The sequence below is a fragment of the Ylistrum balloti genome, unplaced genomic scaffold (genome assembly GCF_031769215.1).
Source record: "Ylistrum balloti isolate Yb309-2 unplaced genomic scaffold, AGI_CSIRO_Ybal_v1 Utg369716, whole genome shotgun sequence".
In the NCBI taxonomy this organism is placed as follows: Eukaryota; Metazoa; Mollusca; class Bivalvia; order Pectinida; family Pectinidae; genus Ylistrum; species Ylistrum balloti.
Genome location: NW_026781939.1, coordinates 1 through 26,930, shown reverse-complemented (window position 1 = coordinate 26,930; position 26,930 = coordinate 1). Strand labels below are relative to the sequence as shown.

Genomic DNA, 26,930 nt, shown 5'->3' with positions numbered 1-26,930 from the left:
GGGAATTAAATGAAGGAAGATCGTATGATAGTGTTACGATTTCTCTTATATCTCTTGGTCTAGTAAATAGTGTACAGTTTATTTCAGTTTGAGAATTGAAGATGAACATTTTAAACAGTTAATGGCTACAGGGCATTATTTCACCTTTAACAATTGCATACATGGTTATGGGTTGCATATCCCTCACGGAACAATGCTCACCAAATTCGGCTTATATTTTATAACGGGTATGTCCTCCATTCGCTCTTTCCACAGTCTGGATTCTCCTAGGCATTGAGTTCATGAGTGAGTTTATCCTCCTCATTGGGATGTTGGCCCATTGTTCCAGGAGAGCTGCTCTTAGTTGGGCCAAGGTAACAGGGGAAGGCTGGCGTCGTCGATCCTGTCTATCCAGCTGGTCCCACAAGAACTCAATAAACTACAGGTCGGGACTGTATGGCGGCTAGACCAGTGGGTGGACATTAGCTTAGCTTAGTGTAGCTTAGTAGTTACTGAACGCAGGCATTATGCCTCTATGTTCAGATCCGAAGCCTTATCAAAATCCATTTTTTTAATATTGTCACTTCTGGTTGGAATAAAGATGTTATATGTTCTCTCCGCACTTTTCCAATATTCATCAAGCCTAATTTCAAATGAGTTCAAAGTTGGCGCCTGTACGATAACTTCTGGTAGAGAGTTCCACACATTTACCACCCTTTGAGAAAAAGAAAACTTTCTGAGATCCAGACGTGATCTAGCTTTTTCCAGGCTTTTTCGTAGATCATTCATTGTCATGCAATCCTCTCAAGATCTTGAAAACCTCAAACATGTCCCCACGGTCCTGTCTGTACTTTAATGATGACAATTTTAATCTTATCATTCTCTCAACATATGTTAAATCTTTCATTCCTGGTAAAAGTTATGTTGCTCTTCTTTGTCCATTCTCTAATAAATTAATATCCTGTATGTGATGCGGGTTCCAAATACTAGCGCCGTACTCCAAATGTGATTTTACTAACGCTTTATATAGTAAACAGAATGATCGTTCATCCAGGTATGTATAAGTCCTTCTTATTGTGCCTAATATTCTGTTAGCTTTATTTATGGTTGTCTGTATGTGATACCTGAAATTTAACTTGTTATCTAATATTATTCCTGGATCTTTTTCCTCTTCGTGTACTTGTAGTTGACTTTGTCTTCTAATCCCATCAGTAACTTTATACAGATGCAAGTTTGGTACACTAGAGTCTTTCCCAATTCTCATTTGATGACATTAATCCGGGTGAAATTTTAGCAACCATATATCGGACCAATCTTGGAGACTATCCAAATCCTGCTGCACATTCATGTTTTTTCCTGGAATCACTGTATAGCTTAGTATCATCCGCAAATAATATTGTAATTGAACTGACTGCTTCTGGTAGGTCATATTGCTGTGTGAGAAAGTCGCAACAGATCCTCCCTATATAGGAACCGAACATTATCCTGCTGTAATGTGAAGTTATTTTGCTGCAATAATGGGACAACATGGGGTCGGAGTATCTCATTTTTATACCAAGAGACAGTTAAATTACCCGCTACCACAACCAGTGATGATTTAACTCTATGTGAAATTCCTTCCCACACCATAACTGATCCACCCCAAAACCTATCCGTTTCTACTACGCAGAAGTCGGTAAAACATTCTCAACGACGCCTGTATACAAGACGTCGACCGTCTGCTCGAAACATGGTGAACCGGGACTCATCAGTAAACAAGACCTGCCTCCACTGTCTCAATGGGAATATTCCGGGACATGTGAAGCCATCCAAGCCATCCGACGCTGGCAACGAGCAGCGGTAAGGGGGAGACCTACAAATGGGTGACCCGCAACCCGCCCAGTTTCTCTTAAACGTCTAACAAGACGTTCTATAGTTCAAATATGGAAATGTCTGGAAACCTGTATATACCTTTGACATTGCATAATTATCACAATGGCTTGACCCCTCTGAACTTCCGTCAGCCATGCCATTGTTTAATGTTATCAGAAATTAATAAAAAAAAATATCGGGAAATGATGTGTCTCTATGAAGACTACCTAATGGTATGAGCAGTGTAACTCAATATCACAACACTGCTGTGCACGAGATTTTTTCGTTTCGTGTTTTCCCCGGAAGACATCGTCACGCAATACAATTTATATCGTATTGCATTTGAAAAGATTCATATGATTCTGTTTGTTAGTACACGTTTCAATAGTTTAAATTCAAAAACGTAATAAAATAATTTTAGATTTGCATCAGCAACCACCTCCCCCAAAGATATTGATTACACATATACCTACCTATACACTGACCAGTGTCTTTTACACAAGTATTGATCTTACAGTTGATGGGGCAATTTTAAAAGCAGAAATCACCAAGCCCAGATATACACACTGAAATTGTTACACTTGCAGATGCAACAATTATTGTTAGAAAAGGCATGTAAAACAAATACAACATACAACGATATATATTTCTTGTTAGAGACAAAACAAAATCAATATATCAGAGAAAGACATTGAAGGACTTAACAAGGTCTCTGTAACCTGTGATAAGTCATTCGTTCAATTCAGCCTCATACAGAAACAACCACATATCAGCCAAGAGATGGTCACAAGTTGTTCACATTGGGTCCGTTCGAAAATCTTGCCGATCTCAGCCAGAAAATAATTAATTCTAATAATTTCATCTTTCCTATATTTCTGCTTGACTATAGACGTACTTTACACAAAATACGTCCGGTATGCTTCGAAAAGAGAGTTTGAAAAACCACATAAAGAACTGATTTTGTTATTTAAGAATATGATGCTGTGTTGCATAGTGTGAAAAAAGAATTACCCAAACTCAGATTCTATACAACTAGGGCCAAATATGAACAGAAGAAAGATTCACAGGAAGACACACTAAGAAGTACAACAAGAATAAGACCAGGTGTTCCGGAAGAGTGAGCGTCTTACAGACCATTGACGACACCCTCCATGTAAGCCTTGGTCTATCTAATTAAGTTATGCGACTGTCTCAAATGAGAAAGAGGCAAAATAACGAACATTAAACACATCCCGTTTCATATCACACAAAGAAATATTTCTCAATGAAATCACAATGACGACCGCAAAACTTCCTCGTAATTTTCATTAACCTGCATCTTTTGAAACCCAGTGTTATGAGTTTGTCCGTCAGTTGACAACTTTTATTTGGACTATGGTTTACGCTAAAACTTACACAGATAAAACTTAGACCAAATCACTGAACAATATCAACGCGGTATTTCCTATCAGTTGACATAATCAACAGATTTAAGGTTCTCTTACTTGAACAACAGGCTGTGTCCTGTGCACAGAAGCCATCAAGGGAATTCACGGAACATTCGATCTCACACTGGTCACCTCGCTTTCCTGTGATACACTCTGATTATATCTAATAATACAAAGGTATCGTATGCACTGAAAGAAACTACGACACGTTTTACTAAGTACTAAAAAGAGTCTTAGAGTGAATATTTCACACCTCTCGCCATATAGTGTTAAATATATGGTGGCATACTCACTTATCCGGTTATTAGTTAGATTGCGTAACTGTAACACGACTTTGCGCCATAATATTTGCAACCAGTTTTTCTATCATTAGGTTTAGCCAAACTACCGCGACTCTTTAGTTCAAGCTTAATTTTTTATCAAGATCCATTATAACACGAGTTCAATAACAACCGCAAAAAGTCGTGTAACCGTAATACAACAGAAAGTAATTGGATGGCGAAAATATGCTACCATAAAAATAGGGTTGGGTAGGGTTTTTTTTTTTTTTTTTTAGAAAACTCTAAATGTGTTAGTCTCCTAATATACTGATATTTCGTGGTTAAATAGCATAGGTTAAGTGGTTAGAACTTATTTTAAAGATGCGCAAGCAGTGGGATATGTTTCTGAGGAGGAATGATGTCTAACAAGAGATATATGGATAATAAAGCGAAAAAAACAAAACAAAAACATTATTATAACAGTTAATCAGGTATCAAAAAAGGTCCTCCAATTCGTCTTTTGGTGAGGTAACATGTACAAAAAGAAACGCTGGTTTCGGTCAATATGCTGCCGCATCGACCTGATAGAAAAAACATTGACCTTGCGTTCTCACAAAATGTCCATAATTGATATATGCAACAAAAATAGATGATTTCATTGCTCATTAGTACGATAGGTTGCTTCGTTTTTGTTTAGTTAATATAATGTACAACTGATTTGCATACCGAAATAAATGTTGAACATCATAACTTAAATACTCAAAGGGAGATTTAATAAAAAATGATATCCATGAATAAATAAATAATTAATTAACAGGTATTATTTGTATGTTCTACAATATTGAATAGTTGTGGTTAGATTGACTTTAAATGGCTTTTGAGGCAAACTCTATTTCTGTTATTTACATATATTAGTTTATTTGAGTTCGTAAACTACATGAATGTGATTTAACAATGTAACAATGTAGGTTGACTGTTGTGTTTGGAAGGAATGACACTTCCGGATTTTGGTTAAGATGGAATATGATATTTAGACTACTTATAAGTGTCAAATAAAGTCCTCACATACACTAGGTGTGTACACAATATTTCAAGACACAGACTACAACACTATCGAATTTAATAAAGTTTTCATGGCATATCTGCGTCATGGGAAGACATTAAGAGGGAAAACTGGTTCACATGATTAGCAGTTAAAGCGGTTTCCCACTAAATAGAATACTTACTTCTTATCAAATGTAAATATTAAGCGTGAAATGAATACACACACACACACACACATATATATATATATGTATGTATAACCCACACCGTCTCTCCTATACCAAACCTGTCTCAATATGAATGTATCAAAATACCAACACCGTCTCTCCTATACCTAATTTGTCTCAATATGAATGTATAAAAAAACCACACCATCTCTCCCATACCAAACCTGTCTCCGAATGTGTAAAACAACCCACATCGTCTCTCCTATACCAAACCTGCCTCAATATGAATGTATCAAAATACCAACACCGTCTCTCCTATACCTAATTTGTCTCAATATGAATGTATAAAAAAACCACACCATCTCTCCCATACCAAACCTGTCTCCGAATGTGTAAAACAACCCACATCGTCTCTCCTATACCAAACCTGCCTCAATATGAATGTATCAAAATACCAACACCGTCTCTCCTATACCTAATTTGTCTCAATATGAATGTATAAAAAAACCACACCATCTCTCCCATACCAAACCTGTCTCAATATGAATGTATCAAAAACCCACACCGTCTCTCCTATACCTAATTTGTCTCAATATGAATGTATAAAATAACCCACACCGTCTCTCCTATACCAAACCTGTCTCAATATGAATGTATCAAAAACCCACACCGTCTCTCCTATACCTAATTTGTCTCAATATGAATGTATAAAAAAAACCCACACCGTCTCTCCTATACCTAATTTGTCTCAATATGAATGTATAAAAAAACCCACACCGTCTCTCCTATACCAAACCTGTCTCAATATGAATGTATCAAAAACCCACACCGTCTCTCCTATACCTTATTTGTCTCAATATGAATGTATCAAAACACCCACACCGTCTCTCCTATACCAAACCTGTCTCAATATGAATGTATAAAAAAACCCACACCGTCTCTCCTATACCTAATTTGTCTCAATATGAAAGTATAAAAAACCCACACCGTCTCTCCTATACCTAATTTGTCTCAATATGAATGTATAAAAAAATCCACACCGTCTCTCCTATACCTAATTTGTCTCAATATGAATGTATCAAAAAACCCTCACCGTCTCTACTATACCAAACCTGTCTCAATATGAATGTATCAAAACCCACACCGTCTCTCCTGTACCTTATTTGTCTCAGTATGAATGTATAAAAAAACCCACACCGTTTCTCCTATACCAAATTTGTCTCAATATGAAATGAGGACATCTAAGTGTTATATGCTTTATTGTGTGAATGTCTTTTTGTATATATATATTATCACTAGTCTTCTGGGAAAAAAAAATCAAAATAAGGGTTGGCTATAGCAGCCGTCACCGTGTAAAACTAAAGCGTTGTCATTGAACATTAGTATACTTTTCTGTTCCGACATCTGTAACGTTTTTCTTTCTCTTACCTATTTTTTTGGTCGGAGCCCTTTGTGTTCTTGATTTAATTGTAAATGGCAAAATTATCCAGATCGCATTGCAATTTTATACATCTATATATTTCAGAATTAAATAGATATTATAAAAGGTCAGTAAGAAAGCCAATATGGACATTAACCCTATCCTAACATTAAACTTGCATTTGACAAGAACAAAAGCGAATCAAAGATGGAACTACCTCATATACAGAAAATGTGATAAGAACTATCTTTACAAACATAGTCGGTATCAAACTAAGAAGACAAAAATAAAAACTCCCACATACCAATTAAAGGGAGGTAGCATGGGGTGGTTGGTGGGACGTGTTGTAAAATATATCCAGGTGAATAATAAAGTTAGGTTGCAAATAAGAAGAAAACTTCTAGAGAAAATTAAAAAATCAATATGGCGTCGAAATGTCTGAAAAATACTGCTGAAGTGGGGTTTTCAATAGCCTCGCAGGGGCAAAGTGACCCCAGATCGGACAAACGGGGATCACCGAAGCCGCACAGGGTTCAATTATACTGACCAATCAGTGATCACCTGACTTAATTACCATACACACATTTTCATATAAACTGAAACATTATGTACATAAAACCTGAGTATGTGTGAACCTTTATTGTACGAATATATGTCTATAAATAGACATTTGTTTTCTCATTTTAAAAAGACAATTTCTGATTTAGAGTGTGGCTGAGATGTACCGGTTGACTAATTTCCTCGCAGTGTGACATGCATTAATTGTACTATATATATATATATATCTTCCTGGTTACTTGTAGTTGGTGAATTCAGACCCGTGCGGGTAACAACCATGTCTATCAGGAGAATTTCAGTCTTTTGTGGAGCTTGTTTCTTCATATTTTATACACATGTATTGCGATCCGAGGGTAAGTGCTTATTTTCACCGGGATATTGATAGTAAGAGTGAGGAAAATGTGTAGATTTTTAAATGTAGCTGGTAAGAAGGCGGAACTGTCATTCACATGTTTACGATCATATGTATGCATGTTTGTGTATCAGGGGTACGAGAAAATATGAGCTTGCCTATATGCTATATTAGCTGTTTTAATTATAACTCGTTTTAGCTCGTGATTAAATTTTATATCCATTGGGTAGACATGTAATCTATAATAATCTGATAAATTTCCGAGATCAGCATTATAATGACGACGTCGATATCATTATATATATACTTAATCATAGAATGGTATAATTATAATAATAATTAAATACGAAGTTAATTTAATTACATCTATGATGTGAGTTCGATTTATTTATTAAGCACAACATTCGGTTGGCGGAGGTGCTTCATAACTTTCCTCTCGTATCTAAACTTTTCCATCCGCGGATAGATATCATATCACGTGACCATCGAGAGCGTCACTTTGGAAAATCGACTTGAGTCTAAAGGTAAGAAGCACCGTGCTATTTTTAAAGTACCCGCCTCCCCCTTGTTTCCACTTTTCTTTATATTATGTATGTATTACGTATGTGTATTTATTATTGTACTATAGGTATTTAAGTGATAATATTTTGAGCCTTTGTAACATTGATTTGTACTGCATGTATACTACTTGCGTGGTTTTGCAGGCTGTTATGTATCACCTTGTGTAGGGGCGCTTTTGCCCCCCCCCCCCCCTCCTTCACATAATGAGTTAGTTTGTGTAATTATTTAGGCATACATGTAACTCAGTTCCAGTGTGATATAACATGGTCTTGTATACATGTTTTTATTTTATGCCGTTTTTTGTAATAAACGGCCAGTATCATTTCACACTTCTGTTTTACTGGTTATCTTTCACAGTGTTTGATGTTATCTATTATATCATATACTGATGTACATGAGAAGTGCTCTTCATAAATAAACATAATTTATATATGGTATCATATACATATACTTTATTTATGTCTGATATCATATACATATACTCAATTAATGTCTGGTATCATATGCTTATAGGTATATGATACCAGACATAAATTAAGTATCAATCCCTCGAGATGTGATGTACTTAAACAGGTCGTTTGTCGATTTGTCTTGTCAATATGTATTTTGTCAAACTTTACAGGGAACGGGATAAATATAGTAATTATTACAAAACATGTTTAAATCCTAGTCGGTACATTCGCCTGCACCACCTTGTGTGTTTGCTACCATATCTTAACATCTTGATGAAAAGCATTTCTCTTTAAAGCATGTGAGTCGGCTATCAAAAAGTGGTTGTCATGCAGACAAAATACAGTTTACAAGTGACACATTCATATACATCGATAATTCGTTGAAGTATTGGAAAGGCATATTAGTTTAACATATTTTAAATACAACAGCGACTTGATATAATCTAAAGAGAGGACAGGCCATTACAACGTGTTCTCATAATAATCACATTGTTTTATCATTTGGATCAACATATAAGTACACGGAACATACGCAGTGACAACAATGGTATGGAATTACATAGAATGGTCTTATTAGACCAATGACAGATACTTCTAAACAAACAAATACACGCGTTAAAGAAGAGTGTGCAATGTGAAGTTATATGATCGCAAAAGCAAGACACCGTTTAGGACCACGTCATTTCCTTTAATATGGGATGGATGAATTATCCTGCTTTCGGGCTATAAGCAAGTGAGAAAGAGAGGGTGGAGGTTAACATATTTAAAGATACTTAAATTCATTTGGAAGAATTTCATATCAAAATGAATTCATTCACGGGTCAGATTATGTAAATGACAATTATGTTTTCTGGTATCTAATGCAACTGTAATTTTAATGTCATGCAACTTGTCATGGTGAATTATTATGATCGTGTTGTGGGACAGAGCAAACAAATTCAAAAGTTAAATCAACAGCTCCTTTGCAGTTCACACTTTAATTTTGCCCACACTTGGCTGAAAGGATTGGACTCGGAATATATACTTGATACACCTTGGGGTTTTAGGGAGGGACCGATAAGGGTCAAATTGAACAACAGTTGAAAATTATGAATCAAACGAATCGTGGATCTCACTTTCCCCATTCCTTCTTTGGAGAGGGGCTAAAATTCGCTATGACGTATAGAGGAAAATTAAGTTCCATTTGGTTAATCCCCTTAGAATTCAAATTTGTTTGGCATTTCAACCATAGAAGAGTGTTTGGTGGTATGCATTTACTGACTCTGAATGAACTTAAGTGGCTTCGAGGCAAAACGGAACGAATTGCTTGATACTTTAAACGTTTCTTTTCATATTTGGATAATCTCGAACTATGGTCTAAATAAAACAGAAACAATTAATAAAAAGTGGCAAAATAAAATTGAATCTATCAGAAAGACAATTTAATGTTGGAAATGTAGACACCTTACAATATTTGGGGGAACTCAGATTGTAAGATCATTATTAATTCCCAAACTAACTTTTCTATTTTCAGTACTACAAGTTTCATTAAATGAGTTAAAAGGAATTGAAAGATGTGTTTTGATGAATATATTTGGCAAGAGAAAATAAAAAATCAAAAGAAAAACATTAATAAGGAAATATGAGGATGATGGAATAAATATGATGGACATAAGATCACATATCAATACAATACGATTAAGCTGGGTAAAAAGACTTCCAAGTGATGATGAAGCCTTATGGAAAGTTATTCCAAAACTATTTGTAGAAAAATTGGGCCTAATATGTATATATGTAAAATGAACCTAGCTAATCTTAAAAATCTTCCCGAAAATAAAGAGTTTCCTCCCTTCTATTATGACATTATTTCAACATGGATACTCACAACAGATACCAATACACAGCCTAACAATATTAATAATATACTCTCACAGATTATATGGGGAAATAGATACATTGAATATAATGGAAAGTACCTATGCTTTAAAAATTGGATTAATTCGGAAATACTTAGGAAAAACTATTGCAAATAACTAGTGGAAAACCAAATTAAACATAAAAGACAGTAGCATAACTTCAACAACATCATTAATATTTTTTCTATTTAGAAGACAACAAGTTAAAGGAATTTAGATGGAAGCTTTTAAACAGAATCTTAACAAATAAGCAGTTATTGTTTCAATGGAAAATTGTAAATGATCCACTCTGCAATGTTTGTAGCACTATAGAGGATTACCAACACTTTTTCATTACATGTTAATACTTGAAAGATTTTCACAACTTAATAAAGGAAATATTCATACCTCTGGGATACAAAAAAGACATGATCACTTTGAAAAATATTGTAATGGGATATGAAATAAACGTGTCTTTTTATACTTGGATAATGTCGAACTAACGTATGTATGTGGACGCAAGGGTCTTAAAACCAAAACTGGGAATTTTAGGGGTGAGTTGGGGTCGGGTAAGGATGGGTAGGGAGAGGGATTGTGGATAAACATAACATTTCTCGTTACGTTTGTTCATCATTACATCATTCGTCTTTGTTCCGGTTCCCGTATCTGTTACGGATGTTAATGAATAGGAGAAACAGAATTGTAGTTTCTTGGTAACGATATTTATTCATTTATTTTACCTCTTGAAACTCTCTTGAATGCAACCCGAGCACATTTATGATTTACTTATTTAATGTTATAATTGAAACAATTATAACAATTACGTATATTAATTACCCTTATTTAAATCCTTAAAATTGATCGTTGTAATCATACTTCATGATAGGGTTTTCCGTTTGTTGTAGAAAACCTCTCGTTTGGAAAGACTTCTACCCAGAGTAGTACACACGACAGATGGACCGCAGATAGGGCCGTAGACGGATGCTTGAATCAAGACGTGTTTTCAAATTGCTGTATACATACAGCTAATACTATAAAAGAAGTCTGGTGGCAGGTAGATCTTGGAAGTCTAAATACCATCAATTACATCACAATATACTATCGAGGTGGGTTCAAAGAACATTTAAAAGTTTACTTTTTAATATTACATGCGGTTCAAGAACGCAATAGAACATTTTTATGATAATTTATTTTGTGGTACAATAATAATTTTTAACACCTTTCAAAAACATGTCTAAAATTGGCATGATATACACACACTGTTCCTATCTGAACTAAATCACAAAATAGCAGTTAAAGAGTTCGAAGTGTACAAAGCATCAAAATATGAAGAAAAAATAAGAGTATCAATCATTAAGAATTGTCAATTATGGATACAAAATTTTGATCACCATTGAATCGATCCGTACATAGGTTCATGTGTAAAGTTTGCTTGAAGTTTAAAAACATTTGCGCAATTTGTATATCAAAACACCATTATACAAGCAGTAAGACTCACCTTGAGTTTTCGAATATCAACAAAAGGTGTTAAGTTAAATAGTGTGCCTGTTGGTTTCCTAGTAATTCACATTGATCTCATTTGAGAAGATGGAATTACGATCATGAACAAACCAAAGTTTAAGATCACATTATTTTAGTGGTACATTTTCCCTTAATGATCTATGGTAATTCTACATGTAAATATAACAACGAGATATCTTTTTTTTATCCGTATATTAAGATGTTTCCATTGATCGAGCATATATAAGCTTAAGGAACAATTTATTGGTTACCGCTTGTATATGTCAAATAACACTAACTGGACGAAGTCATCCTAAATGTTGCTAAACCATGAGAAGAAAATTGACTGACTAGAAATGATGACAATTTCAATTTTTGAATGATGAATAGTATAATGCACATGATTAATGAGATGGCTTTTCTAACAGGAATTTTTCAATGATTTATTATAGATGCGTATGAAAGACGATTTGCAGGTTACCAGTTGTATTTGTCCAATACCACGGACTGGACACAGGGTAACCTATGTTACGAAGATACTAGTAAGAATTTGGCTGAAGTAGAACTGATCGTAACGCACCAGTGCCCATATGTAGCTAGGTATGTTGTCGTGTACAACTACAGAAGCTATCCAAAGCGACACGAGTGGTATGATGACTTTGTTATACTAGAGCTTTGTGAGGTACAAGTGTTTGGTAAGTTAAATACTCAGTTATCAGTTTAAGATCTTAATATTGTTACATTTTTGACGTTATCCATCAAGCATTAAGAATACTAAAAAATTGGTCCAGTGCCTTCACGTGCACCTTTTCTGCAGTTTTCAAGACAAAACTTCGTTGGATATGTTTATTCTTCAATTTTTCAATTCCAGTTAAAGTAAATTGTTGAACACTGTATGGCATACTGGTGACTTGATATCATAATCTTGAGCTCTTGTCTCAATAAAAAGCAAGAAAATACCAACACAAATATAATCAAATTACAAATTATATAAAACTACAGTAAAACATTAACAAGAGAATGGTTTACACGGAGAATCCTGATAAAGTACAAGACCAGAGGTGTAAACGTTTTCTCCTTAATCGACGAAATCTGTCAATCAAAGTAAGTAATGTTACGCTTTCAAATGAGAACATGATATTCAACAACAGAACCAACAGGCAAACTAACTAGCATCAAACACATTTAGCTTCATATCGTACAAAGAAAAAGAATATTTCTCAATGAGATTGATATAACCATCATATAACTTCCCCTATAATCTTTATCAACCACTATATTTTGAACTCGTGCGTTACGAGTTTGCCAGTCCGTTGACGACTTTTTTCACGGAAGTCGTGATATTGGGAACATGTCTTTGATCATCGAATCAACTGCGACATGAAAACACCAGGTTGGAGTAGCAGAAATGTTACTATCCAGAAATGGAAGATTCACAATAGGAAAATTAAAAATTATTGCGCTAATCATAAAGTTTGTTGGATAGCTGTCCATGTTGGTTAAGTTGTAGGAAAATATATTTTCGTGTGAACACTTTCCTCCGATATCTTCATTTAATTTCTTTCATATTTCATATCGTGTTATGGCTTAGCATTGCTGAAATCAATATTGATGATATAATTATGCATTCCATTGTAATACATTGTAACGTACACATTTATAAGAAATAGTAATACGAAATAGCATTAATTATCATGATTCTGATAGTCACATTCCGTTGTTCTTAAAGTGAGATGATTAATAAAAATCTACAAATTCTGTGTTTGTAGGGTGTCCTATACAGAAACATGGCTATGGAAACTGCAACAAAAACTGCTCGCATAACTGTTATGGGGGCAACTGTAACGGAGTAACTGGTTCCTGCTTTTGTGAGTTATTTTGCAATTGATGAAACTTTAAAAAACAAAAAAAAAAAAAAAAAAAAACAAAAAACTTATACACATTTGTTTATTTTACTGAAAGTCATCAATTTCCTTTTCTATTTTTCGAGTTTATCTAATGATTTTTTTTATTGAATTCATAATTATTTTTGAAATGTTCTTGTTATGTTAACATGTTACATTGAATAACTCTAACTTCAACTTTGGTAATCAATCCCAATGAATTATTCTATTGGTTGAGTTATATTTTAGACTGTCTTCCTGGAAAGTGGGGTGATGCCTGTGATCAAGATTGTCCTACCACCTGCAAAACCAATACCTGTATACCCAATAATGGATCGTGTACAGGTTAATATACTTGTAAATTAGTTATTGCATTGATCTACATACAACTGACACACTTCAAATCTCCATGTGATATGTATCAAAAAGGACCGTTTAAAATAAACACGTTATAGGTTGATAATTTTAATGACAAACTGCTGATACTTGAAAAGCTATGATAATGACAACGACATTACTGTATTCATCTTTTTTCAAAGATAGCTCACTAATTTGGATGTAGTGCAAAAATCAAATTCTATTCAGAATGGTTAAAAAATTGTTTATACTTATAGTGGTAACCAATATATTATTTCATGCTTTACTTAGAATGTAAACCAGGGAGGCATGGAGATGTATGTGACAAATATTGTCCTGTCACCTGTAATGGAACCTGTGATAAAGTCTCCAGCTATTGTAGAGGTAAATATTTCATTTATCACTAACCTACTAGAATCATCTAAATAAACAGGATACACAACCGGCAAGTAGTAGTATGACATTTGCCTGTGCCCCTGTGCCCTCATTAATTTTTTTTTAAATGGCGGCACTTCCAGTTCCTGTATGTCACGTCCCCGTCGTCATTTCCACACGTCATGTCCGGTATGTCATTTTCCGTATTTCTCAACGGGTTGTCCTTCTACGGTTATCCTGTTCTTACACGACAAGTCACGCCCTGGAATTATCATAATAAGAATTCTTAAAACCCCAATAAATTGGTACGATATGATTTTTGTTACCCCTCTATGTTGTACTATCCTTATGTTATACAAAAGACCAGCAACAACCGTTCTTAAGTACAAATGTTGAGTATTAGCACAAGTTACAACAATGATAATATGTATGGCATGAGTATCGAGCTTAACAAGTTACTCCTTCCACGGCCACACCCGGACTGACTCTATTTGTTGTGGTCTTACAGTTTATCCTAAAGTAATTATAATCTAATTCTGATAGGGAAAAGTGTCTTCTACTGATCTACAATTAAACCGTGACCAGTTAATGTCTCACTGGTGGAGAGCATGTCCAGCCAATGTTTCACGGCATGATTCTGACAGAAGGTGACCGCAATTAAACTGTCTGATAAGCCAGCCGGTCACATTAAGATTTAACACAAATTATGTTCTACACTTGAGCGACAAATGTCACTATTAACATCCCCCTGCCTAAGAAAACTTTCACGGTCTAAAAGTTCAGAGATAGCAAACTGCTCATGATACTCAGGCTGAGATAATATTTAGTATGTACACAAACACTGGTAAAGTTTACTTGAACAACAGTTAATTCTAAATTCTACAATTAACACAGTTCATAAGTCTGATTCAGATACTGTTAACTTCCTTAGATAAGGTACTTCTGTCAGACTGTCACTGTTTGTTCTTAAGGTATACACATCACAAAACCTTAAAACACATGTCAAGAACTGATGATACATCCAGAGTCAGTGTTCGTCCTTTATTTTTTTTTCAAAATATATACACTCTTTATTCAATTCTGGATAGTCCGTCCGCATTGGCATTTTCCTGGCCCCGTCGATACCTGATTGTATAATGAAACTGTTGTAATGCCAGTGCCCATCTTAACAGTCTCTGATTCTTTTGCTTGGTATTATCAAGCCATTTAAGTGGATTGTGGTCAGTCAAAATGGTAAAGTGAACACCACTAATATAATAGGAGAATGACTCCACACTCCAAACGATAGCTAAACATTCCTTCTCCACTGTAGTGTAATTTTGTTCCCGCGGTAGTAACTTTCTGCTGATGTACGCAATAGGGTGTTCCTTATCGTTGATATTCTGACTTAAGACCGCTCCAATAGCCACGTTGCTGGCATCAGTCTGAATGATGAAGGGCTCTTTAAAATCCGGATTTGCTGGTACCGGTGCCTTGGTCATATCGTCCTTTAGTTGGTTGAATGCATTTACAGTGTCATCCGTCCATTTGGGTTGCCTTGGTTTGTCTTTCCTTAGCATGTTGGTCAATGGAGCCGATATCTTGGCATAATCCTGAATGAAACGCCGATAGTAACCAGTCATACCTAGAAATGACCTAATCCCTTTTTTGGTTTGTGGGAGGGGGAAGTCAACCATGGCTTGAACCTTTCGACTATCTGGTTTAAGCTTTCCTTTCCCGACAATGTGTCCCAGACAGTAAAGTTCCTCTTCAACAAACTGGCATTTTAATGGCTTTACTGTTAATCCACATTCCCGAAGTTTGTCCAATACAGTCTTGAAATATTCAAGGTGTTCCTTCCATGTGTCGCTGTCTACCACTATATCATCAAAGTAAGCGACCACATGTTCTTCTCCTGCTAACAGTCTGTCCATCATCCTTGCAAATGTAGCAGGCGCTGTTTTCATACCAAAAGGCATTACCTTGAATTGGAAGTGTCCCGATTCAGTTACGAATGCTGACTTTTCCTGTGAATCTGGAGACAGAGGTATCTGCCAGTATCCCTATGCATAGTGCTGAGGTATTGAGCTTTGCCTAGCTTTTCAAATATCTCGTCCACCCTGGGTATTGGGTACCCGTCACATACAGTTACGTCGTTGAGTTTCCTGTAATCCACACATAGCCGAGTTGTAGTATCCTTCTTTTCCACCAAAACTATTGGAGATGAGTATGGACTTGAGGAAGGTGTTATATAACCACGCTCTGTCATTTCATCCAACATTTTCTTCACCTCTTGTTTTTTGGCTTGAGGAATTCTGTATGGCTGTTGTCGGATTGGTTTCTCACACGTTGTCCTCAGGCTGTGCGTAACTAACAATGTTTTTCCCGGATTAGGATTTATGACATCACTGTATTCTTGACAAAGCTGGCGGATTTCTTGGCGCTGTGACTTATTTAACAGTTTGCCAAGTGTAACATCCAGCGTTACCTCCAATGTTGAATTAGAACCGTCAAAATCAGAATCGGCGATGTCAACCTTTTCGACAAACATGACGTTTTGGACAGCTCTATTGTACTTCCGTAGTAGGTTGATATGATAAACAACTCGTTTACGACGTCCTCCAACCTTGACCTCATAGTTGACGTCGTTGACTTTCCTTATGACCCTATATGGTCCTTTCCATTGGGCGACCATTTTTGACGTGATTGATGGTAGTAATAGTAGAACCTCGTCCCCAGGTCGAAGTTCCCGTTTTGTGGCGTTCCTGTCGTACCACTCTTGGATCTTTTGCCGTTTGATTGTCATTTTTTCCTGTACTGTTTCTCTAACCATTGCGAGCTTTTCTCTCATCTGAACAACATGGTCAATGACAGATTTTCTAAGCTCCCTCTCGCCTGTCATGGCTTGCTCTAAAATCTGTAATGGCCCTCTGACCGGCCATCCATATAGCATCTCAAATGGTGAGAATCCCGTTTCCTCATGGGGTACTTCCCTATATGCAAACAATGCATATGGCAAAAGCTCGTCCCAGGCTTCCTGCTTTGACGTGCAGAGTTTCTTTAACACAGCTTTGAGAGTTGCGTTAAATCTTTCTACCTTCTTATTAGCCTGTTGGTGATATGGCGATGTTGTTATGCCCTTGATTCCCATCACACGGTAGAGTTCTTGTATCATTTTTGAGGTGAAATTTGTGCCCTGGTCTGTCAGAATAACACGAGGCACTCCTACCCTACACTCCTACCCTATTGAACAGTTCCACCAATGTGTTAGCTATGGTTTCTGCGTCCGCATTCTTTAATGCAAAAGCCTCTGGGTACCTTGTTACGTCATCCATAACGGTAAGAATTAACCTGTTCCCCTTCTTTGTTCGAGACAGTGGCCCAACAACATCCATAGATATTTTGTAAAATGGCTCACTGATGATCGGTGGTTGTCCTAATGGAGCTTTCTCGTCACCACGTCTTCTGGCGGTCTTTTGACATACGTTACAAGTACTACAGTATTCCTGTATGTCCTTAAAAATACCTGGCCAATAGAACGAATTAACGACACGCTCTTTGGTCTTTTCTATCCCTAAATGTCCCGCAAGTGGTCTGTCATGTCCCAATTTAATGATATTGAGAGGTAGTGCCTCTGGTAGTACTACCTGGACTCCATGTTGGGCTCCATTACTAGACTCCCATTTCCTACGGAGAATCCCATTTTCCCAGTACAGGGCATTCCTATCTTCCTGCACAGATTCCTCTGAACTTGCAGCTTTTCTTCGAATGTTTGCTAAAGTTGGATCTTCCTGTTGAAGCTTACTAAGCACTTCAGCATTTACAGCAGAAAGTTCAAGTGGTTCGTCTGTTGTTAACTGTATCGTCCTCATTGCTGTGAGATACAGTCTCACTGATGTTGTCAGTGTCCTCACCAACGTCATCGCCATGGTCCAGGTCCACATCGTTCGCCTGTCCAACATCACTTCCCTTACTGACATCCACTTGGTCCTCCTCGACGTCCGTATCGGGGTCCATTCCAACATTTACATGGCATTCCTTTGCCTTGTCCTCAGCTAGCCTTTCTTCAGCAATGTTATTACGATGTTTTGCACGCGTAACAACATTCACAGCCTTTGATTGTCTCTCTATGATGTCTACCCCCAACAGAGCTTCAGCGACAAGGTCAGGCACTAATCCAACCTGAGCATGTTTACCTTCTCTGTTTTTTGGACATTTCCTCGCGAAATGCCCATACTTGTTACAATTGTAACACTGCACACTTTTCATTTGCTCTGTCGATTTCTCCTTTCTCTGGTCCCGATCAGAGGTAAAAGTTTTTCCATTTATACTTTTACCTTGCGTTGATTTGTTTATATTCCGTTTAGGTAGAATATAATCCTCTGTGGCTTCAACCACACTGCTCGACCCTTTGTTACGGCGTATCCATTGTGCTTGTGACACTGGCAATGCACTAAGAAAATATTCCTCTTTGAATCTTTCCATGACATCCTCTACTGAATCCCCAAATCTAGTAAGATATTGTTCAATTCTTGCCATAAGTCCTCTGTATGTTTCCTTAGGTTCCTTTTTGGCTGTCTGTAATAGCTTGAAATATTGGTAGGGCCTTTTCCCGTACCTGTCCATTAGGGCTTTACAAAGTTCTTCAAATGACCAATGTGCTTGAATAGCTACCTTCTCTGGCCTCACCTGTTAACAAGGCTCTCAGCTGTAGCATTTTTACTTCTTCTGTCCATCCAGCCTGTGTTGATAAAGCAGTAAACTCTTATAAGAATGTCACTATATCCTCACTCTCAGTATGATTATAAGGTTGAAGTTTCAGTCTAAACGGTGCAGGGTTAGAATTTGTCTCACTCCGTTCCTTTTGAAGTTTTGCTTTTTCAATCTCTAGTTCCAATTCTTTCACTTTCCTTTGATGTTCTCTTTCCTTTTTTCGGCGTCCATTCTTATCTTTTCTCTGTCCACTTCCCTTTGATGTTCTCTTTCTTTTTCTTCGGCGTCCATTCTCATCTTTTCTCTTTCCACTTCCATCGTCATCCTTTCTCTTTCGAAATTCATTTGGCGTTCTTTTTCCTCTTTCTCTGCTTGAATTTCGAGTCTTCTTATTTCCAACTTTGTTTGTGCTGCCGTCACCTTCGCAGTTTCCGTTTCTTCAGGCGTCGACATATTGAACAGTTCTAATGAGCGTTATACCTTTGATAACGGAGTCCTTCTCCTTAGAATGATCCTTTACCGCTGCCACCAGAATATGTTACCCCTCTATGTTGTACCATCCTTATGTTATACAAAAGACCAGCAACAACAGTTCTCAAGTACAAATGTTGTGTATTAGCACAAGTTACAACAATGATAACATGTATGGCCTGAGTATCGAGCTTAACAAGTTACTCCTTCCACGGCCACACCCGGACTGACACTATTTGCTGTGGTCTTACAGTTTATCCTAAAGTAATTATAATCTAATTCTGATAGGGAAAAGTGTCTTCTACTGATCTACAATTAAACCGTGACCAGTTAATGTCTCACTGGTGGAGAGCATGTCCAGCCAATGTTTCACGGTATGATTCTGACACTAAGGTGACCGCAATTAAACTATCTGTCTGATAAGCCAGCCGGTCACATTAAGATTTAACACAAATTATGTTCTACACTTGAGCGACAAATTTCACTATTAACACTTTTATTGATGAATATATTGACAACATAGTTCCTATGCTAGGACAAGTCCAGTTTCTTTGGGGTTTTTTTCACTTGACACAGGATGATCTTTAATGGTTCCGTTGGTACTCTGAATATGTAAACTCTAGTCGTCTTAGTGTTTGGCGAATTTTCAAACGTTTTAGTTTCACATTCTTGCGGCGACGAAGGCGGAGGTCGGTTTCACGTTCTTGGTCTTGCTGACCAGATACGTCTTTGAACATAAACTGATCATTTCGTCTCCTTCTTACTCCCTCTTGAAGAGACTCTGCGTCCTATTGCTGTGTATCACCGTCTCAGAAGCCAGTGGTATTCGTCATCGACTGCGTTTCGATTTTCCTTGCAAAATCCGAATAATTTTTCTGATAAACATTCCTCATGTCCGTATCAATTTTCAACAGTATGTAATCGGATCTGTCAACATAGCCGTCCAAAACATCGTAATTGAAGGCGAGCATCCATAACTTTACGTAATACAGTATGAAATACCTTAATTTTATGAGGAGATCTAAACTGATCTTATCCTTGGACAATTTAGTTTCGTAAAATGCCGCCTCGGGTTCGAGACAGGTCCGAATGTTTCGTGAGGAACTTATGGCGCCATATCATTGAAATATTGAAAGGGTAACAACTCCTCATTCTGAAAGTGCGGTACTTGGATATCAAATTCTACCTATGCGAAAAGGTCTCTGCTCTGTATGGCTTTTACTATTTCAGCTCCCGTGTGTGAAGGATGTACATTCCCTCGTACATGTTCAGATAATTCATCCAATGTTTGGCTTTCACCCAGTGATCTGTGTATTCAGCATTGAATTGATTCGCCGATCGCCATTTGACAAAGGCCCTTACGATCATGTTTTGTCGATGGATCACGAGTACACAGCGTTGGCATTGAATCCCAGACCTTTCAGGCAACCTTGGCCTCCCCTTATCTTCATTTGGCCCTTAATGTCCACGCGATGGTAAAAGATCGACTGACCTCCGATGATGTTTTTCTTTATAGTCAGGTGTAAATCTTTGGCCCTTTTTTGTCCATGAGTGCAAATTCGTTTCTCTGGCCTTTCAGTAGAGCCGAGCGCGTGCCACTCCCGGAACGCTGAAGGTCATCTTGAATACATCGATTTTCCGTTCTCGCAGTCTTTCACCGCTATCAGAAATGGTCCGATGTTCAGGTTACTGTACTAGACAAGAAAATTGCGGATGGTTGACATTTTACATTTAGTCCCCACGCGTTGATAGAACTCTTCTTCTTCTTTGTCCCCTCGGACGACTGCTGTAGAACTCTTCTCGGGCATACTCCGGCTAATCGTAAAAGAAGTACCCTTACTGTTCTTTGACATGATAAGCTTTGCGAGAATTTGGTGTACAAAGTACAAGGGGCCAGGTTGTTCGTGATATCCAAGGACTGGGCTCGGAAGCCCATCGCTGGAGGTCTCACGAGTTTCTGAAGGAAGACACCATCGTGGACCAGAGCCTGTAAATGAGGAACTTATGGCGACATATCATTGAAATATTGAAAGGGTAACAACTCCTCATTCTGAAAGTCCGGTACTTGGATATCAAATTCTACCTATGCGAAAAGGTCTCTGCTCTGTATGGCTTTCACTATTTCAGCTCCTGTGTGTGAAGGATGTACATTCCCTCGTACATGTTCAGATAATTCATCCAATGTTTGGCTTTCACCCAGTGATCTGTGTATTCAGCATTGACATTGACAACAAACATTTAAAGTGTTGGGAAATACCAACATACTGACAACTATACAGCTACAAAGTCGGTGGCTTGGTTACAATTTCCGACCGATGCGCAAAGGAAGACTTCTCCTGTACAGAATAAAAGTCTTTTTAGGAGAAACTCAATAAAGCTTACGGACAGAATGCATATCTCGTGGAAAAGTTCGTACGCATGCGAAGGAGAGCTGAAAAAGAGTACCCAGTGAGACGAAAATGATCGAGAGCTAGATACGATCCAAGGACTGAAGAGGCCGATATGGAGGATATAAACAGAACAGAAAAAAAACAACAAACAAACGTGATGAGTGTGCCCATTGTTATCTGGTCCATAGACAACCCGACCATTGATGGCCACTGGGAAGTTTCAGAAAGAACGGCGACCATAAACGAAACCATAGCTACTGGTGTCTTCCGGTAGGTACGACGACACCGTCGTGGATGACAATGATAGAACCGATAGAATTATAGATATCATATACGGCACACCCTATGAAGTACTGCTCCGCGTAGGATATGTCAGTAACGTTGATAACTAAATAAGGCACTGGAACATTGCATCTACCTGAATAATTAGCGGCGACGTCACTGTTACAAACGATTGCCCTTTCACTGAAGACGATAGAACCCATATGCATATCGCATCAAATGTTATGGAAATCGTTCTACAAACAAATGTTTGGTGGTACTTTCGACCCCGGAAAATAAAGAAGCGGAGAAATGGGACGAGGTGTCGCAAGGATGTACGCTAAGAAACAGTAAATGATTCCCGGCAACCCAATAGTAATTCAAAACCAAAAGAAAAGATTGCAGTGGGACGATAAGTAACCCCATGGCGGCGGTAGACTAAATCCGACATGACAAAGACCATCGAGGAAGAACAACTACACGTCGCTATAAAAAAGTGGAGATAGCAACGAAACAGATCGAATCGGAGAGATCTTCCCAGAAAGCGACCTCGCGAAAAATAAAAAAAAAATACTTCCAAAAAGACGACGTAGTAAGAAACATGGCATACCTTGATATTACCTCGATTCCCAGAAGTAGACTGCATTAATGGAACGTAAATGACCTATAACGATTTTTTTAAAAATAATATGACCTTGATTGAATAACATACTGTTTTACTGCAAGCAAATTTATTTTCTCTTTAATCCACTGACAATAATTCTGACGGAGATGTAATGAAACTACAAGAAAATACCAACATGTCAACATAATCATAATCTAATCACAACTTCAATAAAACTAAGGCAAAATTTGAACCATAGAAAGATTTACACAGAACTCCAGAAAAAGTAAAAGGAGAATAAGACCAGCTGTTCCAGGAGAGTAAATGCCTTCATTGTACCCGCCATGAAAACCCTTGTTCAATCCTAATAGAACATCAATGGATATTAATTGTAGCTTTTGTAAGGTGGATTGGGAACTGTATAAATTACAAATAACTTTTCTAATGAATGACAACAAATGTGGTTTCAATTTCTTTCTATTATTTTTGTAATCATATTACTGTTCCTCTGTTCTATATCATCATTTTCCTTACGTAAATTTTAGATTGCGTCTTTGGACAATGGGGTGGCAAATGTGATCAGGAATGTGCTTTGAAATGTAAAGACTGCATTCAAACCAATGGATCATGTATATGTAACTATATGACGTGATTGTATTACTGATATAATCGCTTATTGAAAACACCTTTGCTGTATACCTATAATACAAAACGGTATGTAAAACACTACCCAACAAAAATGTTATAAAATGAATAAAACATATCATAATATTCAATGGGAAACTATTAGATTAAGAAGAACAGAAAAAGGAACAAGTTTTTGTTTTTAATGTCTAATTTCGAAAATTGCAAAAGGCTGAAACTGAAACAATCTTCATGATATTAACTTTGTGCATATTCATTTCTCAGTGTTTCTGATTTTTGACAAACAAGCTTAGGCTATAGCTTTCAAAATCTACACTACATTTGTTATATGATATTATGTACATAATATAATCCTACTTTTAGTAATAAATCAATTAAAGCATAGCAGTAATTATTGTTTAGAATAACATTTGTATGTTACTTTTAAAAGAGGTTGCATGAACTTTTGCAGACAAATCAATTTCCGTAACAATTACCACTACAGATACTGCATGAAAGCGAATTTTACTTTCAGTACACGAAAACCTCATAAACTATCAGGAGATATCAATTCCTATTCGTGAAATATCTAATGTTCAACAGCAAATGATTAAATACGCTTATTAACACTTCTCCAGTTTGTGAGTATCATGATTACAAAAAATGACATTAATCATTGTTTTTAATTGTTAGACTGCAATCCTGGAAGGTACGGACAAACATGTGACCTGTATTGCCCTACTAACTGCGCAAACGACGTCTGTGATAGAGAAACTGGTTCATGTTTCGGTAAGGGTTTACATGTTATCGACATACCAATGTCCTGTTGGTTTATGTATATACCACCTTGTGATGTAAAGATTTTATCAGCTTACCTGTTTTTAATGTCTCCAATATTTGCCATATGGTCACATACAAATAAAATCCGAAATGAAGTAATCATGTATTGAGACAATAGTAAAAGGATATAATGGAAAGGTCGACATTAATGATAAAAATCTAGTGTTTATCTGATGATGAAAGAAAAGAACAATTTTGTCAACATTATCATTTTCTTACCTTTGAGATTGTAAACCTGGAAAGCATGGAGAGACGTGTGACCTGGATTGTTCTGTACTGTGTGAAGGCCTTTTTTGCGAGAAAGACACAGGATTTTGTTCTGGTATGTACATAGCTATACATAAGCGCTCATTAAATCTATAGAAATGACTTGGACGTCTTTTCAAGAATAAAATATTTAATTTTCCAGAATGTAAAGACGGAATGCATGGATACCGATGTGACAAGCCATGTCCTGCTGGTTGTAGCTCCAACAGATGCAGGCGATATGACGGGACTTGTGGAGGTAGGATGACAGTTTTGAAACTGACAGGCAACGTGTCAGTTTCAAAATAAAGGACTTATGGTCATATGGGCCTAGTAATTTGTCAGGTATAGATTGTAATTTACTTGTATTGATTATACTTATCGTACAAGTACAAGTTTTAAATGTAATTTTATAGTTCATTTGATGTGAAAATAGGAATAAATAATGTGGTTGTGACTTACTTGACCAGGGTATGCTTGACAAATTGTAAATGCAGTTCCATTCTCAAAGCCTTTGCGTATTTTGCACAAAACACTAGGACATTGAGCTTGTTAAAACATTAAAGAGAAAAACAATCATTTCCAACTTCTCACTTCGACCAAAATTTTCTACGAATCCACACAAAAACTGGTGTCTTGGTCAACATATCTAAGGCAGCTGACCTTAATTGATCTCCCTACGGAATATAGAGCTATCTTAGAGTGACAGCATTATGATCCAGATTATTGTTATCGTGAATATATACACGTGTCATTTGTGTTACTTTGTAGACAATAAAGCATACACAAAAGATCACTCTATATCGAATACGTCTTTGCTCTTTCGTCAAGGTTTTAAACAGCCGGGTGAAAGAAACCAGATCTGTGTATGTTTCATCAATACCAGTCCGGAATTTCAATTAGTAAATATTACTGTATATTTTGATTCATTATGTATACAACAAAACCAATTGTCAAACTGGTCATTTACTAGACGCTGTATTGGGGTTGCTATTTATATGCTTGTAGTTTTAAAGTACTTTTTCCAATTACAGAAACAAACACCGCTACAGATAGCACATATACGGACAACAGGACAACTGTAGCTGTTCTAGCAGCTATTACTTGTATATTTCTGGTAGCAGCTATTGTCTTATTTGTCTGCATGCTGCGGTACGTCTATCAAAACTCAAAACCAATTAATGATTGTTAAAAGCGAGGTGAGAGAGGAATATAGATAACATATGATAAGCGTTCATTATAGCATTTAAATCAGCGTGTTACCTGAGATTGCAAATTAGTGTTTGGTTTAAAGGCCATCCTTACAATTAAAAAGACGATGCAATCTCTTCAGTTATCCGCCATATTAACGTTGTAGTTCTGTTTCGAGATTAATAGAATATTTCAACCCCCCCCCTTGGAGGTATGATAGGTGGATCTCGGTCCAAGAGGAAATATGATTAAGTTACGAAACACCAGACTTTTTCAAATTAATCATCTTTTCCCCAGGGTTGAGATCACACTTTCTCAACATCAAGAAAGGTAAATGATAATTTTTGGTCTGACCCCGCAGGCCTTATTATGTACTTGTGTGTATTTTTGTTGGGCCAATGATTCGCACCAGTGACGTGATTTGATGGTTGACGTGACGTCATTATATTGTTACTGTGACGTTATATCATTGTCCTGACTGAGGAACCCACCCGTTTCAACCCTAGGCTTAGACATCTCATCCCGGTAAAAATGCATGGATTTACCTTCCAGGGCAAGAGAATCATTTTAATCATATTAATTTGTCTTTAATAAAAAGGCATTTGATACGAAAGATACTTTATTTCGTTGTAGATTCAGAACAAAAGCCAAGAGAGGGCAAGGAAAAGGTATGTACGATAAGATGTATATAAAGATAATAAGAGTAATAGTATATTTATTTATTTCGGTAATTTTGGAAGTATGGCTTATTACTTCTACTTACTTTACTCTTATTGTTCATTTACAGAAGAAGAACATTACACAAACATTGACCAAGCAAAGAGAAATGTTCCGAATACCTACGAGATGACGCAGCAGAGAAATGACAAAAACTGAAAAGCAATAATCTTCAGATCAACATGAACTCGTTCAATTAAAAAAATTGAATTGATGAATAACATGCAAGCATATAATTGGATTAAATAGCTGGCTAAGCTTAATATTCAGTTCAGTGCATAGACGTATTTCATACACGGACACAGAATTGGACTTAACCACCGCGGAGGGGGGGAGTCGTGTCAAAGATATTACATCGTAAGCACACTTGTACATTGCTAACAAATACGTAAAAAACACCCAGACTGGAAGCATATATTGTATATAGTTGCTTAAATATATCATTCTCTGTTTGCACATACATTTATCTGACATAAAATTGAAAATTAATACAGTCGTAATATGAAAGCACATCTATCTGTTTATTGCATGTCAAGTCTATCAGTCACTTAAGGAGGAAAATAATTGGGATAATTCCTATCACCATCACTTTTGCCGAATCTCAAATTCGACCACAATCACAGACCTCGTCTTCCCCGTGGTCATTCGATCTTGAATTCTGATCAGCATCGCCAGACGTTGTTGAGTCAACAAACCAGCTAGAAAATTATGTCACGAAAAAACAAATGATTCTGTGAACTTTCCCGAAAATATCTGACCGGAACCGACAAGGCTTTTGAAGCGGTGTTGTGCATCCGGACGAGTAATCAGATACGATGAGCACATATTGACAAC

General features: G+C 36.8%; 1 protein-coding gene across 1 annotated transcript; it reads left to right on the top strand.

Annotated features, from left to right (window-relative positions):
* Nucleotides 1–1,708: 1,708 nt before the first annotated feature.
* On the top strand, nt 1,709–26,255 carry LOC132565334 (multiple epidermal growth factor-like domains protein 11). Its single transcript, XM_060229974.1, has 14 exons — nt 1,709–1,818; nt 2,825–2,913; nt 10,851–11,051; nt 11,898–12,140; nt 13,215–13,313; nt 13,578–13,673; nt 13,977–14,069; nt 23,024–23,113; nt 23,796–23,891; nt 24,169–24,264; nt 24,352–24,447; nt 25,223–25,340; nt 26,013–26,047; nt 26,167–26,255. Exons 1-14 carry the CDS (start codon nt 1,709–1,711, stop codon nt 26,253–26,255), a joined length of 1,551 nt encoding a protein of 516 aa, XP_060085957.1.
* Nucleotides 26,256–26,930: the final 675 nt, after the last annotated feature.